The 26859-nt window shown below is 47.2% G+C and overlaps 1 protein-coding gene across 1 annotated transcript in view; it reads left to right on the top strand.

The window, feature by feature from the left end:
- The window catches only part of Cdhr3 (cadherin related family member 3), a 60114-nt gene that overhangs the window by 19503 nt on the left and 13752 nt on the right, over positions 1-26859 (top strand). Inside the window, 8 exon segments of the mRNA XM_032908649.1 lie at positions 5665-5759; positions 6547-6651; positions 11957-12105; positions 14849-15038; positions 21943-22114; positions 23282-23384; positions 24372-24470; positions 26352-26578. Coding sequence (XP_032764540.1) covers positions 5665-5759; positions 6547-6651; positions 11957-12105; positions 14849-15038; positions 21943-22114; positions 23282-23384; positions 24372-24470; positions 26352-26578 — 1140 coding nt within the window.

The following is a 26859-nucleotide window of genomic DNA, read 5'->3' as shown; positions in this document are numbered from 1 at the left end:
GAAGACATAGCTCAGTCCTCAGAGTGCTTGCCTAACATGCACAAAGCCCCGGGTTCAGTCCTTAGGATGCCATAAAATCTGTTATATAGCAAGTTGGAGGCCAGCCTGGGATACATGAAAAGCTGTCTCAAAAACAACAAATAAGCGAGCGCTATAAAACTCCCAGTGCACAAATTTGTCAACGTCTCTTAAAAACACTTCAGTGGCTGCCATTCCCACTTAGCTTCTCCGCACAGACAGATGCCAGGGTATGCCACAGTGGGGCAGCTTTACATCAGTGCTGTCTTCTTCAGTAAAGCCTTCCTCCCTTCTCCCCTCATCTGCCACCCCAGAGCTGGAATGGGAATAGCGTAGAAGAAAAGAGAAAGGGGACCGGATGGGGTTTTTGTTCATTTTGTTAACTTGCTTCAAAATATTCAGCTTACATCGAGAAGTCTAACAGACACGCGGCACTGTATTTGTAACCCTCCCGGGCTGATTGAAAGAGCCCACTCGGTGTGCTGCTCCTCTGGGTGAGGATGGGTTTGTGTGTAAGGTAGTGGCTCAGGAACCCCCAAGACCAAGTTCTCAGCAGAAAGGAGATTTATTTGCTCCCAAGGGACAGAAGACAGGGAATAAGAGACAAAGACAGGAGACAGAGGATGAGGGGGAAAGGGAAGGGAACAAGGGAGAGGGGTGTTTGTCCTGGAAGGGAGAGGACTGCTTCTGGATAGAGAGGAGACAGATGTGGCCCATAGACAAATGACAGTTTATGAAGGTAAAAAAGGAAACCCCATGTTAGGAGGAGGTGTTTAATTTTAATTGGACATGCTAATTAGGGTGGTCAAAGGGGCCTTTTGACTGCTGGACATCTATACTTTGATAGCTAGACCTTGGTTGTCAGCCCCAGGAGGAGGAAGTAGCCAAAGGGAATAGACTTTGGTGGCTTTAGGAGTATAATCTAATGGTTTCAGCAAGGCGGGGGCTGGGGGAGAGATGGAGAGAACAAGGCCTTCCAAATCCACGCACTCCAATGAGCTAATGTACCTGGTGCAGGGGTAGGGTAGGAGGGGTACCGAATTCAGTGTCTTGAAGTATCATTGTTATATCCTGGACAAGGGTTCTTGTTTCCATCTGGAAACTGGCTCAACGTGGCATGGATACACTGTTCCTAGGAGACAAGGCTGAGTTCATGTTGATCTTTGCACTGAAGGGCTGACAGCCAGGGATGGCTGGGTAAGACACCCTCGTTATATCGCCAGCTGCTCCCACACTGTAGCAAGGAGCGAGAGAAGAGGTTGCTGGCCCCCTGGGAGCTGACATTTCTGGAAACTGGGCCGCCTCACCTTCCCTCTGGCTAAACCAAAAGCACTCTGCAGAGAGAATAGGGCAGGAAGGATGGCCTGTGTCTTCCAAAAGGAAGTTTTTGTGACCAAGGGCAACCAGGAGTCACCGAGAGCCTACAAACAGAACAGTGGGAGGCAGGCAGGGACAGTCCCAGAGGGAAGCAGAGAGCTTGTCTAACAAGCATTTGTTCGCTGAATTGATCTGATTACTCAGGGCTTTTCTCAGCCAGGACTGGGGCAGAGAGGGGCTGCAGTTGCTTTTCATTCTATTTAATTTCTGTTTCCCAAGAATGAATATCAAGGGAGAGCTTTGATTAAACAAGCCTTTAAAAAGGAGGCAAGAATGCCAGGTTTTACAGAAAGCCTTACTGAGTTGCTGGCAGGGGGCCACATGACACAATATTTCTAGTCTACAGTATTATCTTCCTTCTGAGCGCTGCGTGGCCTGTGAACAAAGCGTGTAGACTGAGGGAATCAAGAATTAGCCTAGCACTGATTATACATATATACATAAACACATACATACATACATGCATACATACATACATACATACATACATACATACATAAACACATACACATACGCATGCATACAGACATACATACATTCACACATGTAAAGATTATCGAGATTCCAGGGAATCAGCATAGTGGAAATGAAGAGGAAACCCTCAGGCTCCCAGTCTCTGCTCACCAATGCCAGTTCTACCTGTTGCTGTTTCTTTGACTCTTGTTCTTTCCTACAGCAGTTGTTGAGACTATAGGCTAGACTCATGGTTTCATAGCCACATATAGCATTACCACACTTAAACAAAATGGAGGGCATGATTTTTTATTGTTATTGTTGCTTTAAGATTTTTGATGCTGCTATGGTTGGCTCTGAGACACCAAAGGCTCTCGCTTTGAAATGCAGGCTGACCTGGACTCCAAGGCAATGGTCCCAGCTCTGTCCTGCTGGCATTACAGATGCACAACACCATACTCTGCTTTTTAAGAGAGTTTTCAGAGATGGGAATGTCGGTCTCTCATCAGTGAGAAATTAGAAGGAAGAAAACCCCATTTTTGAATCTCTAACAAAACCCCACTGAGCATCTGTGTGGGAGCAGCTTCTGTTACACGATGGGACTGTGGACACAAAGGACACCTTTTCCTTTGGGACCTTACTCTAATTTTTAAGGTGCTGGGTAGGGGAGAGGGATTGAACTTGGGGCCTTATATATGTGAGGCAAAAACTTTACCCCTGAGCTGCACCTTCATAACAGGATCTTACGTTTTGGCTGAACAGTAGAAGCTACCACCCAGTATGGGTCCAGCATGTTTGAAGCATTGTCATAGCAGTATGGCGGTTTGAAAAAGAATGGCCCCCAAAGGCCCATATATGTGAATGTTTTATCACTAGGGAGTACAAATATTTGAAAGGATGAGAAGGACTGGGAGCTGTGGTCTTGTTGGAGTAAATGTGGGCCTGTTGGGGGAGGTGTGCTACTGGGGGTGGACTTTAAGATTCCAAAAGCCTACACTAGGCCCAGTGCCTCCCCTTCTGTAAGATGTAGCTCTCAGCTACTGCTCCAAAGCCAGAGCTGCCTCCTGCCCTCTGCCGTGATAATCATGGACTAAGCCTCTGAAACTGCAAGCCACTCCCAAATGAATGCTTTCTTTTATGAGTTTCCTTGGTCATGGTGTCTGTCCACAGCAATAGAATAGTGACTAAGACAAGCAGGTTGTAGATTCCTCCAGGGCTGGGCTCTGCTGTTATCATCCTATACAAAATCACAGAGCTAGAAATGGTGGGACCAAGAGTCAATTCTTGAGGCCTTTCTCCAGAATCACATGCATAATTTACTATCCCAGTTTGTGACGTCGTATCTCGAATGTGTCTAAGAGGTTTTGGTTCCTATAATTGCCTTTGCAATTCCCCTTGCAGTGCCTCACCAGTAGTGTTCTGTTCCCTTAGTTTACCATAAGCGTTTAGAGGCAAAGCATATTTGCTGTCTCTGTATCCCAAGGTCCCCACTGCTTAGAACCCAATAGATAGATTTGTCCCCCAGAATTTTATAGTGCACACATAATTATTCTGATTCTGATGCATGTAGTAAATGTCCCCACCACACTCAGCATGGGTCTCCGATGGTTGACATGTGAGGATTTCCTACAGGGAAGACTCAGCCCGAAGACACAGGACTCCTCTACATGCAGGTAGCTTATAGCCAATCTACTGCTGTTCAGGCAAAGAACTACAGAAATGATAGGGCTCACAAAGTTGAATCTACAATGGAGGGCGGGGGTATAGTCCTGAGAGAAAGTCCCAGAAGAGTACTTCCTGGCATTGCCCACCTGTCCCCTCTTAAAACTGGGCAAAAACCCCTAAATGAACACCAACAGGATTTTGTTAAATAAACCCACATTTAAAATGCTGTGCTGTCATGAGCTAACTATGAGGAACAGTCAGATTTAAGGAACGAGTCTTAGAGCATCACATCCAGATCACACTTGGTCTCTTCCTATTTCAGAAGTTGATCCAGGTTGATAGGAGACAGAAGGCTATGAGGAAACACTCAAGACAGAAATAAAAAGAACACAATATTGCCATTTGATTATCACATCATCTTGAGATTTTGGACGGTGTGTATTTGCACAGAAAGAGCAGGAGGTAATCCATCAAAATGATTAGATTTCACACATGAATTTCAGCTAGTGACTTTTTAATATTTCTTCTGTCTTCTCCCATTTTGTGTAAATGTATGCTCATTACAACTAGAAAAATAGCATTATATAACAAACAGAAAATAAATAGTTCTCAAACATGGTTTAAAGACCCTTTATTGGCCCAAGATGAAACCTTTAATCTATTTTCTGGCCACTCTTTTTTTTGGTCATAGGAACTCCACATTGATCACATACCATATCGTTGGTTGGAGACCTTGGCTATATGTTTTTGATCCTAGACTTTGGGGCCCATAGTTCTGGTTTCAAACCTTCAACTGTTTATTGAACTCATCATCTAAGGCCTTAGGGATAGATCACCTCTCATCTTAGCCATAGTTAATAAGGCCTCCTAACCTCAGAGCCCTTTGCAATAAAGGGTTATAAAGTATGTTCTTATTGTCCCTCATAGTTAACAATGTGAATTCTCTTTCAGATTTTCCAATGGAAAGTGTAGCCTTTGTTTGCCACTTTGTGGGTTCTTTTTTCTTCCATGCTTCTCCACCCTTCCAACCCCCTAACACTAGATAAGAGAGAAAAAGGGATAAAGGGGAAAGGGGGATGTTCTTATCATTGGACTACTTCTTGATGACTAGGGTATCAAGTTCCTTGGGGGTAAGTTTGATCTTTATCATCAGGATATCTAATTTCTTCTTTGTGCACTACAATTACTTAACAAACCTCGACCAACAGTAACCAATAGCAACCAACCAACAGCCAACAGTCAACAGCAGAAAGGAGTGGAGCCATTAGTATTGTCCCTAAGTGACAAAGCAAGAGAAGGATCAGATCATTTACTCAGCCCATCTGATGCAAGCCCTTCTCCCACTTCCTTGACTCCATATCCCAGGCAAGGAAGCCATCTTGATGAACACCTGTAGAGGAACACAGCCATGGTCCTCCTGTGGCCTGGACCTTAGTGGGTTCTATGCATGAGCCTATGTGTTTCTATTAGATTTCATGGGTGTGACAGACAGTGGTTAAGAGAGTAGCACTGGTATCAAGACAACAAAAATCTTCAACTACCCACGTATGTGAGAAGACTATGTTTATTAGTGGCCCTTTAGCAGGATAAAATTTGGGAGCAGTGTATCCTCAACTCTAAGTCCTGCTGTCTCCCACATTTTCAAGTCATGACTGTCTCCTCTCTAACTTTTTATCATTTCAATGAATGATGCTTGGGTACATGTTTGTACTTTCTAATTGACAACTCTTTCAAGAATAAACACAAGGTCTCATTCATGCTGGGCATGGTCCTAATATCTAACATGGCATAGACGTGCTTAAGCACCTAAGTGTTGATTAAAGTCAAGGGCTGGTGTTAGAGCCTGGTAAGCAAAAGTCAGAAGACAGGGGCATGAAGAGGAAGACTAGCAGCAGAACTTACCCGGGCAGGGACCCTTCGATAAGTTTTCAGAAGTTGGAACAGCACTTTCGAGAGTCTTCATCAGAGGCAGGCATTCAGACCAACCACATCTAAAGGTCTTTCTCCTCAGCAGCCATGAAGTCTCAGAACTGCTTATCTAGACACCGACTGAAATCATTCAAAATGTTGTACATACCAGGAGTACCAAACAGGACAGAAGCACGCGCCTAAGGCTATGCTGACCTAATCTAACTTTCCCTTGCTGTGCAGTACTTCCTCATTTCTCCCTCGAAGAACTTCAGGATGTCTGCTAACGGCACCCTCTTCTCCACCACAGAACTGGACTTTGAAGCAGGGCACAAAAGGTAACCTTACCAATGACCTTCCCTGATGGGTAGCTATCCAAAACTCAAGAAAGGACTAGCCAGATTCCAACAGGGTGTTGGGTCCCTGAGCAACCTGGGCTATGGCTAGTTCAGATTCAGCAGGCTGAAAACTCTGGTCAGACACAGGCAGAGCAATAGATCACGGTGTAGGGGAGGGTATTCCCAGAACTGGGGACCAGGAGAGGGAGGACAGGGCCTGGGGCATCAAAGGATGCAAGTGGACAAGAAAGCATCTGAAGAGAGGCCAGGCTTTGAGGAGGCAGCCATAGCCTTGGGAAAGCCAGGTGAGGCCTCTGGTCTGTCCTAGTCAAGGGAAGTAGAGTAGTTATTGATGACAGAGTATAGGCCCATGGTGGAGCGCTTACCTAATGTACAGGAGGCTCTGGCTTCCATAGCCAGCATCTCAAACGAATGAATGAATGAATGAATGAATGAATGAATGAATGAAATGGGAGCCTTGTTTCCTTGAGAGTGCAGCAGGCCCATTGCAGGGACATTGTAAAGGCAGAGGCTTAGCTGGCTTGAGTAGGCATTTGCCCAGGGAGGTAGTAGTCATGAAAAAAACACTCCAGACTGAGAAATGAGCGAGTGAGCCTCGTGGCTAGAGAGGGGCGGAGGCCACATTTGACCCTTGGAAGCTGTATAAGAAGCTGACAGCTGGAAAGGGGGCCGCCCGCTTCACACCATCCACTGTGGTCTTTCCCATTCCTCTTTGTACTGGGGTCAGCAAAGCTTGCTTCTCTAACTTGGAATTTTCCCCTGGCAGCTTCCACCTCCTTGTGGGAGTAAGAGACAGCAGGGACCTCGAAGCTTCCACAGCACTTCAGGTGACTATTGTGAACATCAATGATGAGATCCCACTCTTTACCAGGTAGGCCTAAGAACAAGTCGGCCTCACGTGGTCGACTTCCACAGCCCTCTCAGACACACTAGTGACTAAACACAGAGATGTGCTTTGCCCTGGCCTAGACAAGCGATGGGAAGGAGAGCTCTCTAGTGTCCTTCATGCCTCTCAGTCCCATGTTCCCCTTCACTCCCCACACCTCCTGACTCACCACATTCACATACACCGCGGCACTGTGGACATGGTACAGAGAGGGGTGGAGTTGAGCACAATACTCATGTGTGTCACTGTACACACAGAGGAAGTAAAGGCAAGACAGGCACTTGTTTACCAAAGTGCCCCATATTAATGGAACCCTAACACCATAATGGTGACCTAAGGTCTCTGGCATACCAAAGTTTCTTCTTGGCTTGTGGATCCAGAAAGACACCTGTCTGTATCTGCTGCTTCCACATAGAGCTGAGATGAGGGAAAGACTGTATGTGTATTGGGAAAGAGGGTGGATCTGTCCTCAACCTGGGCCCAAAAGAAGGCCGTGGCCTACTGCACACAGGGATTCAGGAAGATAACTTGGGCTTCATAGCCAACAGATGACCTAAGCAGCCTGACTTCCTGCTACCCTGAGTCGGTACCTGCCCCAACCACAGGGAAACAGCACCATCTTGTGCTTGGGGGTCAGCAGCATTCATGGCTGTGGATGAATAGAGCACAAGCTACTCGAGCAAACGTAAAGGCAGGAGGCAGCTATTATCTGAGAATGAAAAGTAAACCCAGAGCCGGAAAGATGGCAGAGCAGTAAAGAGTGCTTGTTGCCTCTTGTGGAGGACCACAGTCCAGTGTGTCAGATTCCAGAACCTACAGTAGGCAGCTCACAATAGCTTATAACGTCAGCTCCAGGGGATCCCATACTCTGTTTTAGCCTCCTCAAGAACCTGTACTCATGGGCACACACACACATACTTACACACACACACACACACACACACACACACACACAGATAAATAAAATAAATCTTTAAACATATTAAAAATAAATGAAAACATTGAAAAAGCCACAAGCACGAGAGCAAGGTCAAGTGCTTGCAAAAAAACATTTTAAGGGTACTGGAGGGAAGGTTCAGTGGGTAGAGTACTTGCTATGTTCCATCCCAAGAGTCCATGCCCAAAAGCTGGGCGTGCTTGCACTCTTATAAATCCCTGTTCTGGGAAGACAGACACAGACAAACCTGGGGCTCACTGGTCAGGCAGACAAGTGTACTTGGCGAAAAGCACTGTCTCTAAAAAAGGAAAACGGGTGGACAGCCCTGAGGAGTGGCATCCAAGGAAGTTCTCGGCTTCCAAATGCATATGTGCCCGCACACGTAACAACATGCAGTCACATATGGAAAGAAACATGCTTTAAGACTGGGAGCTATTAAGCCTGCTGAATCCCCCCAGACTAACCTCATGTCACTTTGCAGGCAAGCCACAGTTGAAAAGTTTCTGGTCATTTGCACTAGTTCCAGACCAACCGTGGTATTACAAGTAATCTTCCCCCAGGGTCTTTCCCTCCGTGCCCAGTACTGGGTTCCAGAGAGCCTGGGCATTTCTACAGATGGCGTAGCCTAGAAACACAGCAGTAGGTTGAGAAACCATTGTGATATACAGAGTTCAGACTCGGGCTGAGTCACTAGCCCACACGACTCTGTGGATTCACCCAAAAAGTCTAGGAAGGTGATACACTGTGGGGTTGGCAATCAAAGAGCCTGAGACAGTCTCCACAGCACAGATAAAAAAGCAAACTGATAGGATAGCTAAGAGAATCAAGTTCTCCTCTGGGCACCAATCTGCTCTGTACTGTGTCTTCTAAAATGCAGCCATTAGCAATCTGGCAGAGAAGGGAAATGACCACCCAGAGGGCAGCTTCAAACTCCTTTGTTCTCACTTGTAATTTTAGAGATGGACCTTTTACGCTCTGAGTCAGTTTTGCTCCAGTGTTCACAGACGCCATCGCTGTGTGTCTACAGGAGCTTGCGCTCTAGAGAGGGCCGGACACCACTCATTTTGCTCAGGGTGTTCACTTACAAGCAACCCCGTCCCTCAACAGTTGAAAGGATGCAGTTGGGGTTACACTGGGTGCTGAATCGAGAGCTCGCCCGACCCCTTGCATTCCTCGTCTCTCAAAACCTCTGCCAGTACGAACCATAAACTCTCTGATCGTGGATTACGAGATTGAATCTTCCAGCTCACTCGGGTGTTACCCAGTCTGAGTGTGCGGTGTCCACGGCAGATGTGGAATCAGCCCTTCCTCTCTATGTCTGGCTAAGGCCGCCGCTGTGAGTGCCGTTTCTGTTGTTGAGACTGTCTCCCCATCTCGCCCCTGAGCGGAGATGTCTGACGCTCTGCTTCGTGGGTGTGATGTGTATGCTGGGAGGCTGAAACCACCGGCAGATTTGCTCTTTCCCTGCATGTAGCGCTGACTGAAGATCATTTTATTTCAGATGTCAGCAAGTAGCTCTTCCCCACTCTGCCTGGTGTCTTTGTACTCGCTGGAAGTCCTCTTGTAAGGGTGCCTGGCAGTGCCTTCCTGCGTACTCACCCACCGTGAGGAAATGGCCCCCCTTCGCACAGAGAACGTGGTCACTGGCCCCACCTGCTGTGGCCCTGAGTTCTGGCAGCCAGGTGTAGTGAGGAGCTGAGTGTGGGATATGAATAATAATCATATTTATTCTCTCTGTTCTGGTAGACCTGAAATTCGGCCATTTTGTTAGATAGATGTAGGTATAAGTTGAGATATATTTTTTGACAGACATGAATCTTAGATTCCCCAAATCAAATACTAAAACTTTTTACGTTCTGCCACTCTTGCTACCAGAGCAACCCAGGAAAGACTGGCACGAGAGCTTGAGGCAGTGTCCCCAACAGTCAGCCCTGTTCCTTTCATGGGGACTTGGCACACCCGGCATGTACTATAGAGGCTTCAGAGCAGGGTTTAAGCTGCACGTCTGGACTTGGACCAGATGCTTCTCTGTGACAGGGCTGTCCTGTGTGAAGGAGTGTGGTTAGCAGCATCTCCCTCAACGTGGGAGAGCAACTCCATCCCCAGGTCATGACAATCAAAAAACTGTGTCTAGGTATACTCATCTCCCCCCTTGGAACTACTGCCTAGAAGGAGTCGAAGATGGGGTTAGGGACATATTCTTCCTGTGTTGTCTTCATGCTGCCCTCGGAAGCTCGATAGTCACCTCAGACACTGGAGACTGAATGTACATCCCTGGGTCTTCAGAGGGCGTTCAGGTCTCCAGTCAGTGCTCAGCAATCTACATCCCCCTGAGCTCACTGATGCTGGCATCACTGCTCCAGGGAGTAATGTTGAAAGCCAGGACCGGTCTGTGCAGGTCTTCTCTTGTTGTGATAAAACATTACAGCCGAGGCAACTTACACAAAGAAGGGTTTTATTGGAGCTTATGGTTCTAGAGAATAAGAGTCCATCACCATCCCAGCAGGAAAACATGACAGGAAAACATGACAGCAGGCAGGCACAGCAGCTAGAGTAACAGCGGAAGGTTCACACCTCTAACTTCAAACTGGAAACCTCAAAGCCTGCCCCTAGTAACAGACTTCCTCCAATAAGGCCACACCCTCTAAGCCCTCCCACATCTGAAAAGCACCAAACTGCTGTGGGGAAGATTTTATCATTCAGACCACCAAGCATCCTTGTGACACTGGCTGGGAAGTTACTAGACCCAGTCTAGTGGATGGAAGAAAAACCATCCTGCATTAGAAACAAGGTTCTGTTGGTTGTAGAAGACAAGATCACCTCTCTCCTCTGACTCTGTGTCTGGTTCCTGCTGTCCCTGACTTTGCTGGTTTAGCCCACCAAAGTCATGGACTCTTCAGGACACTGGGCAAGGAGGACCAAGCATTGGAGCTACCTTTTGAACAAAATAAGCTTGCTCCTCCCCAGCAATGAGACATATGGTGGAAGAGCACTCCTCGTGCATGATCTTGGGCCCAGGTTTCAGGGCGGGGCCCACGGGGTAGGCTAGTGTGAGGTCCCGGCTTCAGATGGTCTCCACTTCTGAGTCGAGCCTGTGGCTCTCTCTTCTATTTCCTCTGGCACTCCCTGCGGGATAGCTGTGGTGAGCCGGGCAGCAGCCAAGTGATTTGAGCCCCCAACATGAAGGCAGTCATTTAGAGCAGAGACAAAGATTGCCTCTCTTCAAGGAGGGACCACATGGGGAAGTGGCACCTTAAGAAAGGGAAATTAAGGGGTTGGGATTTAGCTCAGTGGTATCACTTGCCTAGCATGCAAGGCCTGAGTTGGTCCCCAGCTCGAAAAAAAAAAAAAAAAAAAAAAAAAAAGGGAAATTAAAGGTGATTTTGCCCCTCTGCTGGCCTTTTACAAAAGCATGGAGGTCTGAGAAAGGTCAGTAAATGGGCATGTGGAGTTACATTATACACAGTGCCTCTTGGAGAACAATACGGTGACTTCTGACTGACAGGGGCTTAGAGAGCTGGCCTCGTGGTGAGTGCCACCTGGAAAGATGCCCAGGTTCAATGTGGAAAAGTTGTTTCCTCAGGAGGAGGAGGAGAAAGAAGAGATGGAGAAGAAGAAGGAAGAGGAGGAGAAGTGGGAGGAGGAATGGGAGGAGGAGTGGGAGGAGGAATGGGAGAAGGAGTGGGAGGAGGAGGAAGGGAAGGAGGAGGGAGGAGGAGGGAGGAAGAAGGAGGGGAGGAGGAGGAGGAGGAGGAGGAGGAGGAGGAGAAGAAGAAGAAGAAGAAGAAGAAGAAGAAGAAGAAGAAGAAGAAGAAGAAGAAGAAGAAGAAGAAGAAGAAGAAGAAGAAGAAATAATAAACAAAGACCAGAGATTCTAGTGTAGACAGTACTGGGTTTCTGGCATCACCCACAGGGTGGGAGTCAAGCACAAATTAATAAGCCTAGGGCTCTTGTCCAGATGGGTTTTTAAAAAACAATCCAGACACCTTTTGAACAGAAACTGGGAGGAGAGAAGCTGACTGGGTAGAGGACGTGTCTTTATGGGAGGGGATGTTAGGGGAGGAAAGGCCTCAGGCAGGCAGGCGGGCAGGCAGGCAGGCAGGCAGCGGCTGTGACCATCTAAATTGCTACAGTAATAGCCTGGCATTCTTCGTATCTGCAAGGATGTGATCTTTGGAAATGCAGACAGCAGTACCCCCACCCTCCAGCCCTCAGCGGCTGTGTTCTCTCTGCATGTTGATGCAGCTCAAGCAGTGTGGCGCTATATTTAGTACACACCAAAATACCTACCACCCAGTCTGCACCCTCCCCTGCCCCTGCAAATTAGCCACTGCTGCAGTGTTTCTGTTTCAGCCCAAGGAGAGTGTACTCCATCCCAGAGGAAGCGCCTCTGGGAACCATGGTGGCGAACATCACAGCAGTGGATCCTGATGACGAGGGCTTTCCTGGCCACCTCCTCTACAGCATCGCTACCACCAGCAGCTACTTCATGGTAGACCAGTGTGAGTCGTGGGCAGTGCCCTCTCTGGCATCCTCGAATGACACCGTTAGGTGGTTTTACGACGCTTTCCCTTCCCTCTGGCCCTTGGTCTGCCTATCTGTCTAGGTTCATCGTTAGTTGTCAGGGGAAGGGTGTGTTAAAGGCACCAGACACCAACCAAGATGGTGGAGTCTGAGCAGGGCTGAGTGTGAACGGCTGGGTCACCTTTCACCTTTAGGGGGATATGAAGCTTTTTTCTCAACTGCCATTAAGATTAAGGTTGAAACCCCTATAAATAGAACTCACGCATCTCCCTCCATCTGTGCAGACATGAAGACTTAAGGACATGAGAAAATTAGATTTTGTGGTGGGTTTCTGTCTGTCTGTCTGTTTAGTTGGTTGGGCTGGTTTGGTTTAGGTTTTTTGAGACAGGGTTTTTCTATATAACACTGGCTGACCTGGGCCTGCTCTGTAACCCAGGCTGGCCTCAAACTCAGACAGCTACCTAAGTGCTGGGATTAAAGGCGTGTACCACCACTGCCCAGAGATAGATATAGATATAGATATAGATGTAGATATAGATATAGATATAGATATAGATATAGATAAATAAATTTATTTTTTCAAGACAAGGTCTTGCTACGTAGTTCTGGCTGGTCTGGAACTTGTAGCTATGAGTTTTAGCAACTCATAGCAATTCTCCTGCTTCAGCTTCTTGAGTACTAGAGTTACAGGCATTTACCACCACCCATGTCCGGAAAATTGCAATTTTTATACTGAGTTTGATGAGGAGGTGGAAGGACAGTAAATTGTGCAAGGCCCAGTGCTCGGGGTCTCTGTCCTCCTAGATGATGATGCTGTCGTCTCTGGGGAAATCTCTCCAATGAAAGCCTTCTGATCACTCAGAGGTGGCCAGAGTAAGGGCAGAGAGGTCCTGCCGCTTCGGCGACTGTCTGAGGTATCAGGACACCATGTTGTCGGGTGGCCTGCCCCAGCCCCATCACTCTGGGGAAGGTGGGCCTGTGAAGATGCATGAGCTGACTGTTGTGTCCACACTTTCCTAAGGATCCAGAAGAGAGGAATGATATCAACACTGAAATAGAATGAAGGCAGGTGTGTAATTTCAGTGTCTTCAATCATCTTGCTTTAAAAACTGAAATTGAGCAGGACAGTGGTGGTGCACGCCCTTAATCGCAGCACTTGATAGGGAGAGGGAGGCAGATCTCTTGGGAGTTCTAGGCCGGCCTGCTCTACTGACTGAGTTCCAGGACAGCTAGGGCTACACAGAGAAACCCTGTCACAAAAACAAACAAAAGAAGACAAAAATAAAGAACAAAATTACTCTTAGGATCCAAAATATTGTCATTGCAATATAATTGATATTTAAAAGTAATTGAAATATATATAGTACTTTGTCTGGAAGCTTGCTGTGTATTTTATACTTAAAGCATAACTCAATTCAGACTGGTCCTGTTTCAGAGCTACATAGCTACCTGTAATTCATGGTGATGCCCAGCGCAGTGTCTCTCCATACCAGCTTGCTAGATTGTTGCCAGTTATGTTCCAGTATGAATAGCCAAGTGTGGAGAATGAGCTTTTTCTCCTCCGAAGTAGCTACCTTAGTGGAGACTACATATTTACCAAACATTCTGTAGAGGGGCTACACGCATTCCACCCGAGGTACTCGCACAACCCAGTGGACTAACACACCCATAGTTTACAAAGGAAAACCAAGGGCTAGAGAGATACCCAGACACGTTCAGTGTTTGCCCAAGAGCCCTGGCTCATTGGGGCACCTTGATGTCCAAGATGGATGACTCTACAGCCTCTCCTCTTAGCCACTATACTGTCCCTTCACCATAAACCCAGGTCGTGTCAGCCCAGTGGACTTCACTTTACATAATGCTTTTGTGGAAGCCAGCATCGGACAACCCCAGACGATGTGTCACTGGTCCCACACACTCTTGAGCAAAGTATACCTATTCCGGGCCTAAGGAAATGATTGACATGCAAAGCTAGCAGTTGGGATCTGCCTCTGGAAACTTCTAAGGGCTTTGCAAAGACGAACTCACACGGCTAAGAGTGTAGAAATAGTTCTGTTCACTCTGACGTTGCAAAAACGAACTTTACACACACACTACACAGTAGTGCTAGGGGTTGACCCTAGGACCGCATCCATGTCAGGCAAGCACTACCTCTGAACCTCCCACACCTTTCTTTGAGTGTTTAAACCAAGACTCTCGTTCCAAATAATACAAAGGACAGCAAATCTAGCTAAGCATAAGACGGTAGAAAGGAAGAGAAGAAAGGAGAGGAGAGAAGGGGAGCGAAGGAAGGAGAGGAGGCAGAGCCAGGTGATCAGGGCAGGGAAGGGTGTGGGCCAGCACTGCTCCAAGGGTCTCAGCAGCTCAAGTTCTGGGTTTTACCTGCAGCCCCTGCTGTAGCTCGCTCACTCTCCAATGTGTGTTTCTTAGCAACAGATTCTCCAAGAGAGAATCCATTGGATCAAATTAGAGTCAGCTACCGACCAATTCTGTCCGCTGTGGACAGTGCTGCACCCAGGGCCCAGCCCTGCAGTCTAAGGCATGGCTTTGGAGAAAGATCAGGTCAGGTGTTCCAATAAACATCAAACCCAGAAGCACGTGGGGTTGTACAGGACGTGTCTGTAGAGGGGCTCTCTCAGGGCAAGCTGCTCATCCTTCTGACACAGCCTTCCCCCGGGTTCTTCATGGTCTCCGTTTGTCTTCTAACCTTTGCCTTCTTAGTGACAGGGACAATCCAAGTGGCCCAGAGGCTAGATCGAGATGCAGGTGAACTGAGACAGAATCCCATCATTTCTCTGGAAGTTCTGGTGAAGGACAGACCCTCTGGGGGTCAGGAGAACCGCATGCAGATAACCTTCATCGTGGAAGACATCAATGACAACCCTGCAACATGCAGAAAGCTCACCTTCAGGTAGTCATGAGTCGGAATGTGTTCCCCCGTGGCTGGTCCTTGACCCTTGCCTTCTTTGATATGGCATGGCATTAGGGAAAGACTCTACAGCGGATTGGAGGTGGCCCATTTCATTCAAAGACTGTTTTGTCATTCCTTTTCCTTGCCCATTCACTCCCCTCCTCATTATTTCTCTTCTGCTTTCTACGTGTGTATACAGCTATTTTTTTTTTTTTAAATTTTGTTCCATTCGTACCACAGGCCCTCTCTGGACTGTGTCTTTTCTTTACTTATTGCCACCAAGGGTGATGCCGTGCTGTTAGCTGCTGTAATAGATGCTGGAGAGTCAGGATTAGTAGCCAGGCGCTCCGAAAGAAATCTCAGTAAATAACGGGAATAAATCAAAACAAAACATCTAATTCACCTGACACGGGGAGATACAGCTGCGTGTGGGACGTGATTATTATATGTTTCTATTTGTTCTTTGACTCGCAATTAAGTCACAATAAGTTTCAAGTAAAGCCATTTAATAGTTCATTTCTACTTTAAGTGTGTTAGTGTTTTGCCTGCGTATATGGCTGCGCACTACATGCCTGTCTGGTTCCCTACAGAGATGAGAAGAGAGTATCAGACCCTCTGGAAATGGAGTTATACACAATTAGCTGTGAGGCTCCATGGAGACCTTGGTCCTCTGGAACAGCAGAAGTGCTCTTAAACACTGAGCTCTCACTCCAGCCCCATAAAGCTCTTTTTTATTCTGGATTACTGCACCACCCCCCTCCTAAACTGTAGCTTGTCTTTCTGCTATTTTGTCAAAAAGCCACGCAATTGGGAATTCTTCCACAATAGCTTAAGCTCGATGGTTTCCACGCTAGCCAGTTTCTGGAAGTTTGAATGGGGTCGGTTTGGGGGTGGGGTGCATCTCAGCAATGATTCTTTGTGGGCAGAGTGCCCTGCACCTGAAGTGAGACTGAGTATCAGAACTGGCCTGTTTTGATGACCCTATCAGCAGAATCTCTTGGGGTATCTTTGGCTGTTTTTTCAGGTTTGTTCCAGGTGACTTTGGGCAGTTTTGATACATAGAATGGCCACGCAAAAGACAAATAGCCCCAGACAAAGGCCATCTGGGATTATCAAAAGCTATTACGGTCATTTCACCAGCTCCCCATTTTTCACAACTTTCCTGCTCTACTCAGTGCTAGAGGATCTGTGTTGTGGCTAGCAGTCTGTGGGACACACCTCAGGTCCACCCTGTGCCTCGCCCCACGCCCTGGAAGGCTGCCTACTACCTTCTTTGCAGACTATCTTCTGCCTGACCAGTGGGGAAGTGTCCAAAAGAGCGGGGGAGGAATGAGGCCGGGAGTGGTTTATCAACTGCCTCCCTTTCTAACCTGCCCCCCTCCATGCTCTAAAGGGCTCAGTTCCATAAGGCATCCCTTTCCACACAACACTCCCAGTCCCTGGGTTCCAGTTTTAGAGACTTCTCCCTCCACTGGTACTTCTCAGTCTCTGGGTAGCAAGGATGTCCCAGGTTTATTAGACCCGAGAGATATGCCAGCCCTTAAAATTTCTACACATACCCATACACCCCTCTGCAATCATTTCTCCACTAAATCTCCTAGAAGTATCTTCATTTGCTAGCTACTTCCGGCTGAGGCCCTGGCTCACCCAGTCACAAGCTGAACCATGTTCTACCAGCTTGAGCATTCAAGATGCTCAGTCTCCAAGATGGGCAGCAATGTCGGCCACAGATAATTAGGGTGTGGTTTACACAACCTCACACGCACAAACTAAGCCCATACTCTGCTAAAGGAAGTCTGAACACTAGAGATGGAATAGAACTTTGCAGGCTCACCCACCTCCCTGGAAAACTCTACATCTATGCTAGCCCTCGGCATCCTGGAAGTCTTCTCTTGCAATCTTAAGCCCTCGGGCTCTTCTTTGTTCCCCGGCACCAAGGGTATCAGTGACTGGAGCAGACTGTGCCATCTCAGGCCCCTTTGTTTGTTTTCTCTTTTTCTCAAATCAGTTTATTGAATATTCTGTCTTCCTGTGTTCCAGAGTCCCCTGAGGTGGTAGGACAGTATGCAGACAGCATTCCATACTACCTGGTGAAATCACATTTTAAATATTGTAGGTCCTCCAGGCGAGCCCGCCGAGTCCTGATCTTCTCTCCAAAATAGCCCTGAAGTCCATCACACTAAATCAGTAACTATGCTAATTATATCCATTACTGAAAATAATTCCAAACAGTGAGGCCATCACCTCCAGGCTTTTCCAATGAGGGTAACTCCCAGCTGGGCTGTTGAAGGCTTAGAAGTGAGGCGGGTCCATGGAATGGCTTGTTTCTTTGAGCTGGAAAGTGGAAATCTTCACTTCAAGAATTCAGCCTGCATGTCCCACACCCACCCCACCCCACCCCTGGAACACACCAGACCGTGGGACTAAGAAGCTCTGCCCAGTGTATCCACCACCATCCTATCTTTAATCCCCTCTCCTTCCCAGCCATTACAATGCCAAGCACGAAAGCAAAACAAAACCACAGGACAAAGAAAACGGAGCTCCATGGCCTCTGACATTTATTCTAGAATACTGTGACTTTGGAAGTCTCTGCAGAGAGGCTGGGAAGTGGGTGGGCTGGGTGCCAGCATTCATTAGCGGCAGCTGCGGGATAGCCTGAGGCTCAGAGTCTGTGGGTGGGTGTGGGTGGGTGGGGTAGGTCCTTACAGGCTCCCACCTCCTTGCACTGAGGGCCTGTGGCTTTCCCAGGTTGATGGTGAATAAGCCCAGGGCTCCAGTGGAGGCATCAAAGGCAGCTGGATGGCCTCCGCTCAGGTTGTAAATTGTCCAACACTTGGCTGAAAGTGCTTTACAAGCTGCTCGTGAACAGGAGGTGGATGCAGAAAGCTGCTGGGCTCAGTCACCTTTGCCCAGGGACCCACCCCCCCACCCCGCCCATGGTCTGATAGCTGTGAGGGAGAGCAGCAGCACAGCAGCTCCCCTTAGAGGAAGGAAGGGATTGATGGATGAGGGGGAGTGGCTTTCCAAGAGAAATGTTTGTGGGGGAAAAATAACAAGTGTCGAGAAAAATGAAAGAACACGTCAAAACTGCTGATGTAGTTTAAGTGTGCCTAGCATACAACAGGCAGAGGCAGGGATGGGGGTAGGGAGGGGAAGAGAGAGAATGGGGGCTGGGGGTGGGGTGGAATCTGGCACCAGGATCCTGAATTCTCTAGATGAGGCACTCTTTCAGTTCTGCAGATCCACAAACATCTATGGCCTAGATACAATTGATGGTGTTATGGGGAACTCACCCCAGATGACCACTTAGACATAGTGTGTAGCCAATTAATTTTAATTGATTCAAACTGGGTGGGACCTAGGTATACTCAAGTATCCAGAACAAGGAGTGTTTTAAGGCAGAAACCATGGCCTGCATCTCTCTCGGCAGCTGCAGGGACCTTCGCAGAAGTAAACCCTTTGAAGCAGGCTTCTCGGAAGCAAAGATATGTGATTGGCTAGAAGGGTTCCACAGAAACAGGCAGTTTACAGAAGCTGAAATAACTTAGCTAGGACAGCCTGACCTTTGGTGCCTAGAATAGAGTTGGGGAGTTTTCCATTCGGACTTTCCATCCAGGAGATCAAATTCTAGTTCAACCTGACATGGCCTCAGTAAGCATACAAGATGGAGGTCTTACCCTATCACAATGGAACTTAAAGTTTGCAATGATCCTAACAGACAATGGAGACTCTTGTCCAGAGGCTTTGACTTTCTTAGACATGCCTTGAACCCCCCACTCCAACTCTTCTTTGCTTCCCTGTAAGATGAGGACAGGAGTACAAACCTCTTGGAGACAATGGAATTAGAGATACTTCTTAAAGCACACAGTATTTAATAAGTGGTCTGTATTCAAAGAATCAATGGTTAAAACCATGGCATTGCACAGTGATGGCAGGAACAAAATGGCAGATGTGCTTTCTTCCAGTGTGGCCTTGTGAAGACACGGGGACACCTGTGTTCTCTCTAGCAAGCAGACGCTGTTAACAATTACAGTCTAACACTATCCTTGCTCCACAGTTGCTGAGCTGTCTCAAAAAGAGGTTGTAGAGTGTAGGAGGAGAATACTTTGGTTGTAGAGAAATACCAGGAATCAGAGGACTTTATGCACTGTCGTGGTTTGAGTGCTCTGAGAACCCGATGCCATCCTTTTCCACCATAGTCCTGTGAACAGGACCACCCTAGACACCAGCCCTAATCCAGCATCCAGTGACCGCAGAGACCAACCATGTCCAACCAGAAACCAAAGAGCTACCAGATGACCGAAAGGATGGGGAGCAGCAGTAAATGCTGTCATTTCAGGTCACTAGGATTGAAGCCAGTGGGTCATGTAGCAAAAGCTAATGTCTGTTTTGAATATGGAAAAGGAGAAACTGGAAATGTGAGCACAGCCTTCTATGAACTGAAGCCTTCAGGAGTTAGTCTTCCTCCGTTTTATTCACCAAGCTTGGCTAGACCAGAGGCTGAGGCTAGGGCTTCAGAGTTGACCCTTAATGTATGACTTTTGGAAAAGAGAGAAAGAGGAAAAAAGAAAGAAAGGAAAAAAAACAGACAGAAGAAAGGGAGGGAGGGAGGGAGGGAGGAAAAGCTAAGCCTGCATTAAAGAATCTATGATACCAAATGGTAGAAGTTCATAGTTATGGAGGGTTAAAATGTTGCAAGCCAGAGCCAAATTATCTTGGGCTACATTTAATCCCTTTGAAAGTCATTTCTTGCCCGCCTGTGTTTGACCTAACATCCTTGTGACCATCAAAACTTTAAACTGTATTCCTAGTGGGACACTGGCTTCCACCAATCTGAGACTAAGAATGTCGTCAGATAGCATCTGAGACTTATTGTAGTTTCTCCTTCTTTGCTGTGGTCTGCCCCCCTGTGGTTCCCACCAGTGTATTTGACAAATACTTTGATTCATGACTTTTTTGTTCCATAAGTGACTCTCATAGAGCCACTTCCACAGCATCCCATGATATCTGGAGAACCCCAAGTTTGTGCCATTGGGCTGTGGCCACTCACATCTGGCCCCAGATAAGCTCTCTCTTACTCTCTCTGAACTGAGAACAGTGGGTTTGCCTTAACAATGCTAAGGAATTGAGATGCCCCTCTATGACACTGAGGCCTCCAGGACAAACATCAAGGGACTTTCAATCTTCCAAGAATGGGAACTGAGGGATCTTCTCTCAACAAGTGAAAACTCCAGCAGTCAGGATTAGGGTTTAGTGGCAGAGGACCTCGGTTTGTCAGAGCTAAGGAATGTTGAAGCATCGATCACACCATGCAACAGATCTCACACAAGAGGTTTATTGGAGAAGGGGCTGTTCAGAGGCCGCCTCTGAGCAAGGGTATGAGGGAAGAAAAGAAGTTCCAAAGAGAAAGTACTGACTTTTTATAATGGGGTATAGCTCATGTGGATAGGGCAACTGTGGAAACGTGTCACATTTTGGTGGCTGATAATGATGTGGGCACTGTTGCTGGGTCACTGGAGGTGGGGCTTAGGGGTAGGGTTTTCTAATAGTCTGAGTGTGGAAATCTCATTTCTCTTGTATTCTTCACAACTATGCTCTTATATGCTACCATTCACTCATTCTACAGATATTTATTGACAGGGCTAAGAGCAAAGTGGACAATGATCCCCGCCCTCGAATAGAGTACATTCTAGGTGGAAGCAGACAGTATACGGGCTGAATAAGTAAAATGGGTAGCACGTTGGATAATGTTAAGTTCTAAGAATTGCAAATAAAGAGGCAAACAACAGGTGAAACAGTGGATAGGAGTCATTAGTATTTTAAAGAAAGTGACATTAGGTTAGAAACTCGAGGAAATGAAAGAAGGAGGGTATCAGTCCATTTCCCAGCTCTATTAGAGAACATCCAAGAAAGATTAGTTCAGCTCACAATTTTGGAGATTTCAGACGGCAATAGGTTGGCCCCATTGCTTTGGACCTATAGCAAGATAGCAAATTATGGTCGGAGCCTACAGTAGGGTAAAAGCACTCCCCTCGTGACTGAGGATTGAAAGAGAGTGAGAAAAGGGTAGAATCCCACAGTTCAATTTGAAGACATGCCCTCGTAAGCAGACTTACTCTCAGATGACTCCACTTTTTAGAAATTCCACTGTGGTTGGGGATTTAGCTCAGTGGTAAAGCGCTTGCCTAGCAAGTGCAAGGCCCTGGGTTCGGTCCCTAGCTCCGAAGAAAAAGAAAAAAAAATTAGAAATTCCACCAACTCCCAAGAGCACCACCCTAGGGACTGAGCCTTTGCTATGTGGGACTCTGAGATCCACTCTGGAGACCTGCTGGAGGAGGAGGAGGAGGAGGAGGGAGGCGGAGGAGGAGGAGGAGGAGGAAGAGGAGGAGAAAGAGGAGGAGGAAGAGGAGGAGGAGGAGGAGGAGGAGGAGGGAGGGAGGGGGAGGGAGGGGAAGAGGAGGAAGAGGAATGCTCTAAAAGTAGGAGTAATGACCCTGGGGCTAGAGCCTTTAGATGGCTAGTGAAAGGAGCAACAGGAGGCCAGTGTGGTGGTGGTGGGGGAAACATGAATAAGGAGGAGCTGAGATCAGAGAGATAAAGTAGAAGCCTCTGAGGAGAGTCCTATGGCCCAAAGTTAGGGTGGTGACTGAATGGAGGAGCTTGTCAGATCTCAGGAGCATAGCGTCATGACCTTGCACTAACAAGATACCTCTAGCTGCTATTGTTAAAGGCACTCAGAAAGGACTCGGGGGCAGGACTGGTGAGGCAGTGAGGAGGATACTATGACAGCCAGGAACTTGTAGAATTGAAAATGAAGTAGAGGTATCTAGCCTCCACCTAGGTTAGAAGGCCCACTCAGTCGCCATTTGTTAGGGGAAAATATTGAATTATGTCTTTTTGCCAGCATTATGTTGCCCGAGAGAGCAGCCAACGGGACGTTGCTTTTGGACTTGAACAAGTTCTGCTTTGATGATGACAGCGAAGCTCCGAACAACAAATTCAACTTTACCACGCCATCTGGAGCGGGGAGCAGCCGCCGATTCTCACAGCGTCCAGCTGGCTCTGGGAGAATTGTGGTCAGTTTACGGTCATTGCATCGTTAAAAGGACACAGGAAAGCTGGTCCGACAGGCATGGTGCTTTTGCTACCCTGCAGAGAGAAATTTGCAAGGCAGCCTCCTCTCAGAGCCACGGTTGCAGGGAAACTCAATAGTGGCTGTGTGTTCCTGTGAGCTCCGTATTTTCCCCAGGCTTCAGCGTCATTCATTCCGCAGAGCTGTGCTGGGGTGTTCAGGTCTTTGCGTGGCTTGTGTTTGCATTCGGTTTAGTGAGCCGGTGTAGACCTGGCAGTGCCCGCTGCACACAAGCTCCTCTGTTATTTGAGTGCCTGCTCCTCGAATGAGGTACAAGGGAGAGAAAGCAGGGCCTGTGCTGTCTTGATGGATTCTGCATCCCAGAACCAGCAGAGACCCTACAGAGGATCAAACAGGGAACAGGTGGGAAGTATGCACGGGAGCGAAGGCAGATCGGATCGACAGGCATGAGAGGCAGGGTTCAGCAAGCTTGTGAGGCCTCTGCTCACACCGGGCTCATGCCATAGTGTGTGTGGAAAAGAGCAAACAGGGAGGACATGGCAAGTGGATGGGTCTTGAGGGGTGTTTCCAGTGGACCTCGGGGATAAGAGCAAGCTGCCCGCCACCTTCCTCCTCAGCCTGCCTCCTTTCTTACCTCCCATCTCAATCCCCTAGAGAGCAATGGTATCATAAAAAAAAATTTCTATTTGGGGAAAATTCATATTTTTCTTAGGTTCTTAATCCATATCCACTGTTTAAAAACATAGGGAGCACTGAAGAGCATCACCGTGTCCACAGTTTGATGTATTTTTCCTGTTTCATTTCTCTGTGGTTTCGAGTATATTTGTATAATTGTGTTAAATAACGGAGCTATTCCTGTATAAAAGGTTCAGTACTGGCTTTTCTTCCACCGACCTGAAAGTATGAACCTTATTTGTTGGGCAAAAGTGCTAGGTAAATGGGTATCCTTGGAGACATGTTTCTCCGCTGGTAAATCAGTTCTCTAGCGGTGGGTGTTACAGCATGGTCTCACAGCTCCTCGAGCACCCTGGCAAATGCTTTCCCAAAGGATGCTGGCAATTTACGTGGCCACTAACTGTGTGAAAACAGATCTGTCAGTTCAACAAAAGGGCTGTTTATCCCGTGTAACCTGTTGTCTGTCTTGACCTAGCTGATTGGTGATCTAGATTATGAAAATCCAAGCAACCTCGCAGCTGGCAATAAATACAGTGTGATGATCCAGGTGCAAGATGTGGCTCCTCCGTACTATAAAAGCAAGTACCTTTTTACTTACTCCGTACGGCATCCCCACGGGCATCGACGATTAAACTGTACTCAGCACGTCCAGGTTTAGGACAGAGTCTCCCTGCTACACCAGTCGGTCCCCAATAGCTACTTCCTCTTGGCTGAGTTAGAGCACCTGAGTGTTCTAAGGGCCTCTCTGCCTCCAGTCTTGCTCCTTTCCCACACAGCTTCACCAGTTCTGCCAGTGATTTTGTTTTTTAGAAATGCCAATGTACCACTACCTGTCAAGTTCATGGCTGAACTCTTGGGTGTGGCACACCAGCACTTCTATGATCTGGCTGCTGCCTAACTCAATGGCTGCACCTCCCCACTCCTGCCAACGTCCCTTTCCTTCAGCTGCACCAAATCACTTATAGCTGCCCTGACAGACTCAAGGAGCTTTATATCGAGGTTGTTTTGTACATGGCTAGAACTCTAGAATTCCATACCCCTCCCCTTTCTGTACTATTCCAATTTTGCACTATCCTAATTCAACACTGTCCCTCTCTCCATACTATCCCCATACCTCATTGTCCACCATTAGACACTATCCCCACTGCACACTATCCCACCCCACACTACCCCACTGTCTCCTCATTCCATACCATCCCCCATCCCATGCCCCCCTACTGCATACCATCCCCCATCCCACACTATCCCCCATTCCATACCATCTCCCTTTCCAAACCATCCCTGATCCTACACTCTCCCCATCCTGCACTCTCCCTACTCCACACTGCCCCTGTCTTCATACTGGCCCACTTGCCCTTCTTAATTGTTGTCAGGCTCATCTCAGACTTTCTCCTCCAGGTTCCACAGTGCTTGTGTTTGTATCAGAGAGCCTACAACTCAGTGTCTTGAAGCCAGGTTCCCACCTGTATCCCAGAGCCCACGCACATCACAAGGAACTTTCAAAATGCTCACAGAACAAATGAGTACAGGTTGTGATTTGGATTTGTTTCTATTTCCATTTTTAGAAAGCATCTACATTTCTATCCTAACACGCCCAGAAAATGAACTTCCTCTCATCTTCCAGAGGTCCTCCTACACGTTTGATGTGCCAGAGACAAGACCAGGTAGGTAGGGACCAAGTCCCAGGTCACAGACTCTTGCCAGGCATGGCTTCTCCTCTCCTTCTCCCCGACCCTCTCTCCACTCCCGTTACCCCTTTCTTTCTCTCCATGCCACTCTTGAGTTGCTCTTGTCACTGTAGAGACCTCCAGGTGAAACATAGGTTTTGAAATCTTGATTAAACTGTGTTTTTCTGAATGCCCCAATTGCTTCCTTCTCTGTCTGCTTAGTTCTGTTAATCCTACAGTGTTTGGTGTTGTCGACTGAGTTTTTTCCTTGGGTCTCTTTCTTCTGTGGTTTTTAATCAGCTCACTGTTCACCAGTTGAAACGATTTCCCACTTCTCTAGTTTCTTTATTTAAAGGCAAAGTAAGAGTATTTCCTCCTTTTTCTTTACTTCACCGGCAGTCTTATTTTCTGCCTTTCTAATGGTACTTTGATTTTTATGGGCTATTGTCCCATCGAGGAAAGATTCTCATGACTGACATAGTGGCATATGCCTGTAAGCCTAGAAATTGGGAGGTGAGGACAAGAGGAACAGGAATTTAGCGCCATCTGATCTTACAGAGCAAGTTCAAAGTCAGCATGGACTATGTGAGACCCTGTGAGAAAACACACACACACACACACACACAGGGTGGGGAGACAGAGATGATAGATAGATACATAGATAGATAGGCAGACAGATAATAGATGATAGATAGATACATAAATACATAGACAGATGATAGATAGATCGATAGATAGATAGATGATACATAGATACATAGATGATTGATAGGTAGATAGATGGACACACAGACAGATAGATAGAGATGAGAGATAGAAAACAAGAACACATACATGAGGGACAGAGGAAGAGTCAGAGACAGAAACAGAAAGTCCTTGCTCCCAGCTTCACTTTCTGTCCATCTTCCCTGACTTGAAGATAGTTAAGTGTTAGCTTTCTATGTTATCTGGCATATTCTGTCAAATATAACAGCTCCTCCCTAGCCATGTACCTTGGGCTCACGGGTATTCCTTCTCTAATGAAAAACAGAGCCAAACCAAAGGCAGAGCATCCTGCTAGTATTCCAGTTCACCTCATTCTCCTTATGGAAGTCTCTAGTTTCTGACATGACGTTTCAAAACAAAACACGAAAAGATGATCCAGGGAGCACATCAGCTCCTCACCCTTTGCCCAGTGTTCTACATATTCAACAGGACCAAACCTTTAATAAATCCACTGATCCCGGTACTGTGACGTTAGCCTTCTGCTACAGGTCACACACTTGATGCTAGCCTGTAGGAGTGAATAGCAGGGTCTCCCCCCTACACACAAGAATGTAAGAATGAACTTCTACAAAACAAGAACTTCAGCAGCCAAACCAACTCTTGTAAAATAAGCAGAAAGAGCAGAACTTAAACATCTACCCTGGGCAGTCCTTAATTGCTATGTTATTTTTCTAAAGACTTATGTATTTTTATTTTATGTGTACAAACGTTTTGCCTGCAGGTATGTTAGTGCATTGTGTGAATGTCTGGTGCCTGCAGAGGCCAGAAGAAGGAGTCAGATCTCCCCAAACTGCTGTTACATATTGTTGCAAGCTGCCATGCAGGTGCTGACAATCAGACCTGGGTCCTTTGAAAGAGGGACAGGTGTTCTTACCCACTGAGCACCTCTCCCTCCCCAGTAGCTCATTATAGAAAATTTGAAAACTCAAGAGACTTTTAGACAGCACTACTACCGAAAGTTGGGAGTGGGGATGGCATGTTCACTCATACCGTTCGAATATAATATAGTAAACGTATGGACTTGTGACAACTAGGACGCTTCTAAAAGTCTACCAATGGCAGCGAGATACCTCCCCCCAAGTCAGTACTAATGGTTGTACTCTATTCCTGCAGCTAGAACCCAGGTTGGGCAGGTGCGAGCGACTGATGCAGACTTCCCTCAGAGACCAGTGGTGTATTCTATATCCAGAGGAGGGGCCAGCCTCCAGTACCCAAACATATTTTGGATTAATCCCAAGACGGGAGAACTCCAACTAATTACTAAGGCAGACCATGAAACCACTCCTGTCTACATCCTCACGGTCGAGGCCACCAACAGCGAGGACAGGAGCTCAGTCACTGTGAGTGGGGCTGTTGGGTCTCCTATAGCTCACCCAGCTGATTGACTTGGGGTCCCCTCCATGCCTTCAGCATATGGCTATAGCAGAATGGGTAGATGAGGAGAAGAGGAAGAAGCAGTTCTCAGGACATAGAGATCCACAACTATCTGAGGCTCATCGTTGTGAGCAACTGAGAGAAGCCCTAAGACCTAAGGCAAGACACTGGCATATCTACTGAAGCCACAAAGCCACTGTGTAGAGCCAAGTTCCTGCTAGGGCACTTGAAGTCTTGCTTTTCTTCT

Source organism: Rattus rattus, chromosome 7, assembly GCF_011064425.1.
Source record: "Rattus rattus isolate New Zealand chromosome 7, Rrattus_CSIRO_v1, whole genome shotgun sequence".
Lineage (NCBI taxonomy): Eukaryota > Metazoa > Chordata > Mammalia > Rodentia > Muridae > Rattus > Rattus rattus.
This window is presented reverse-complemented; position numbering and strand designations above follow the sequence as displayed.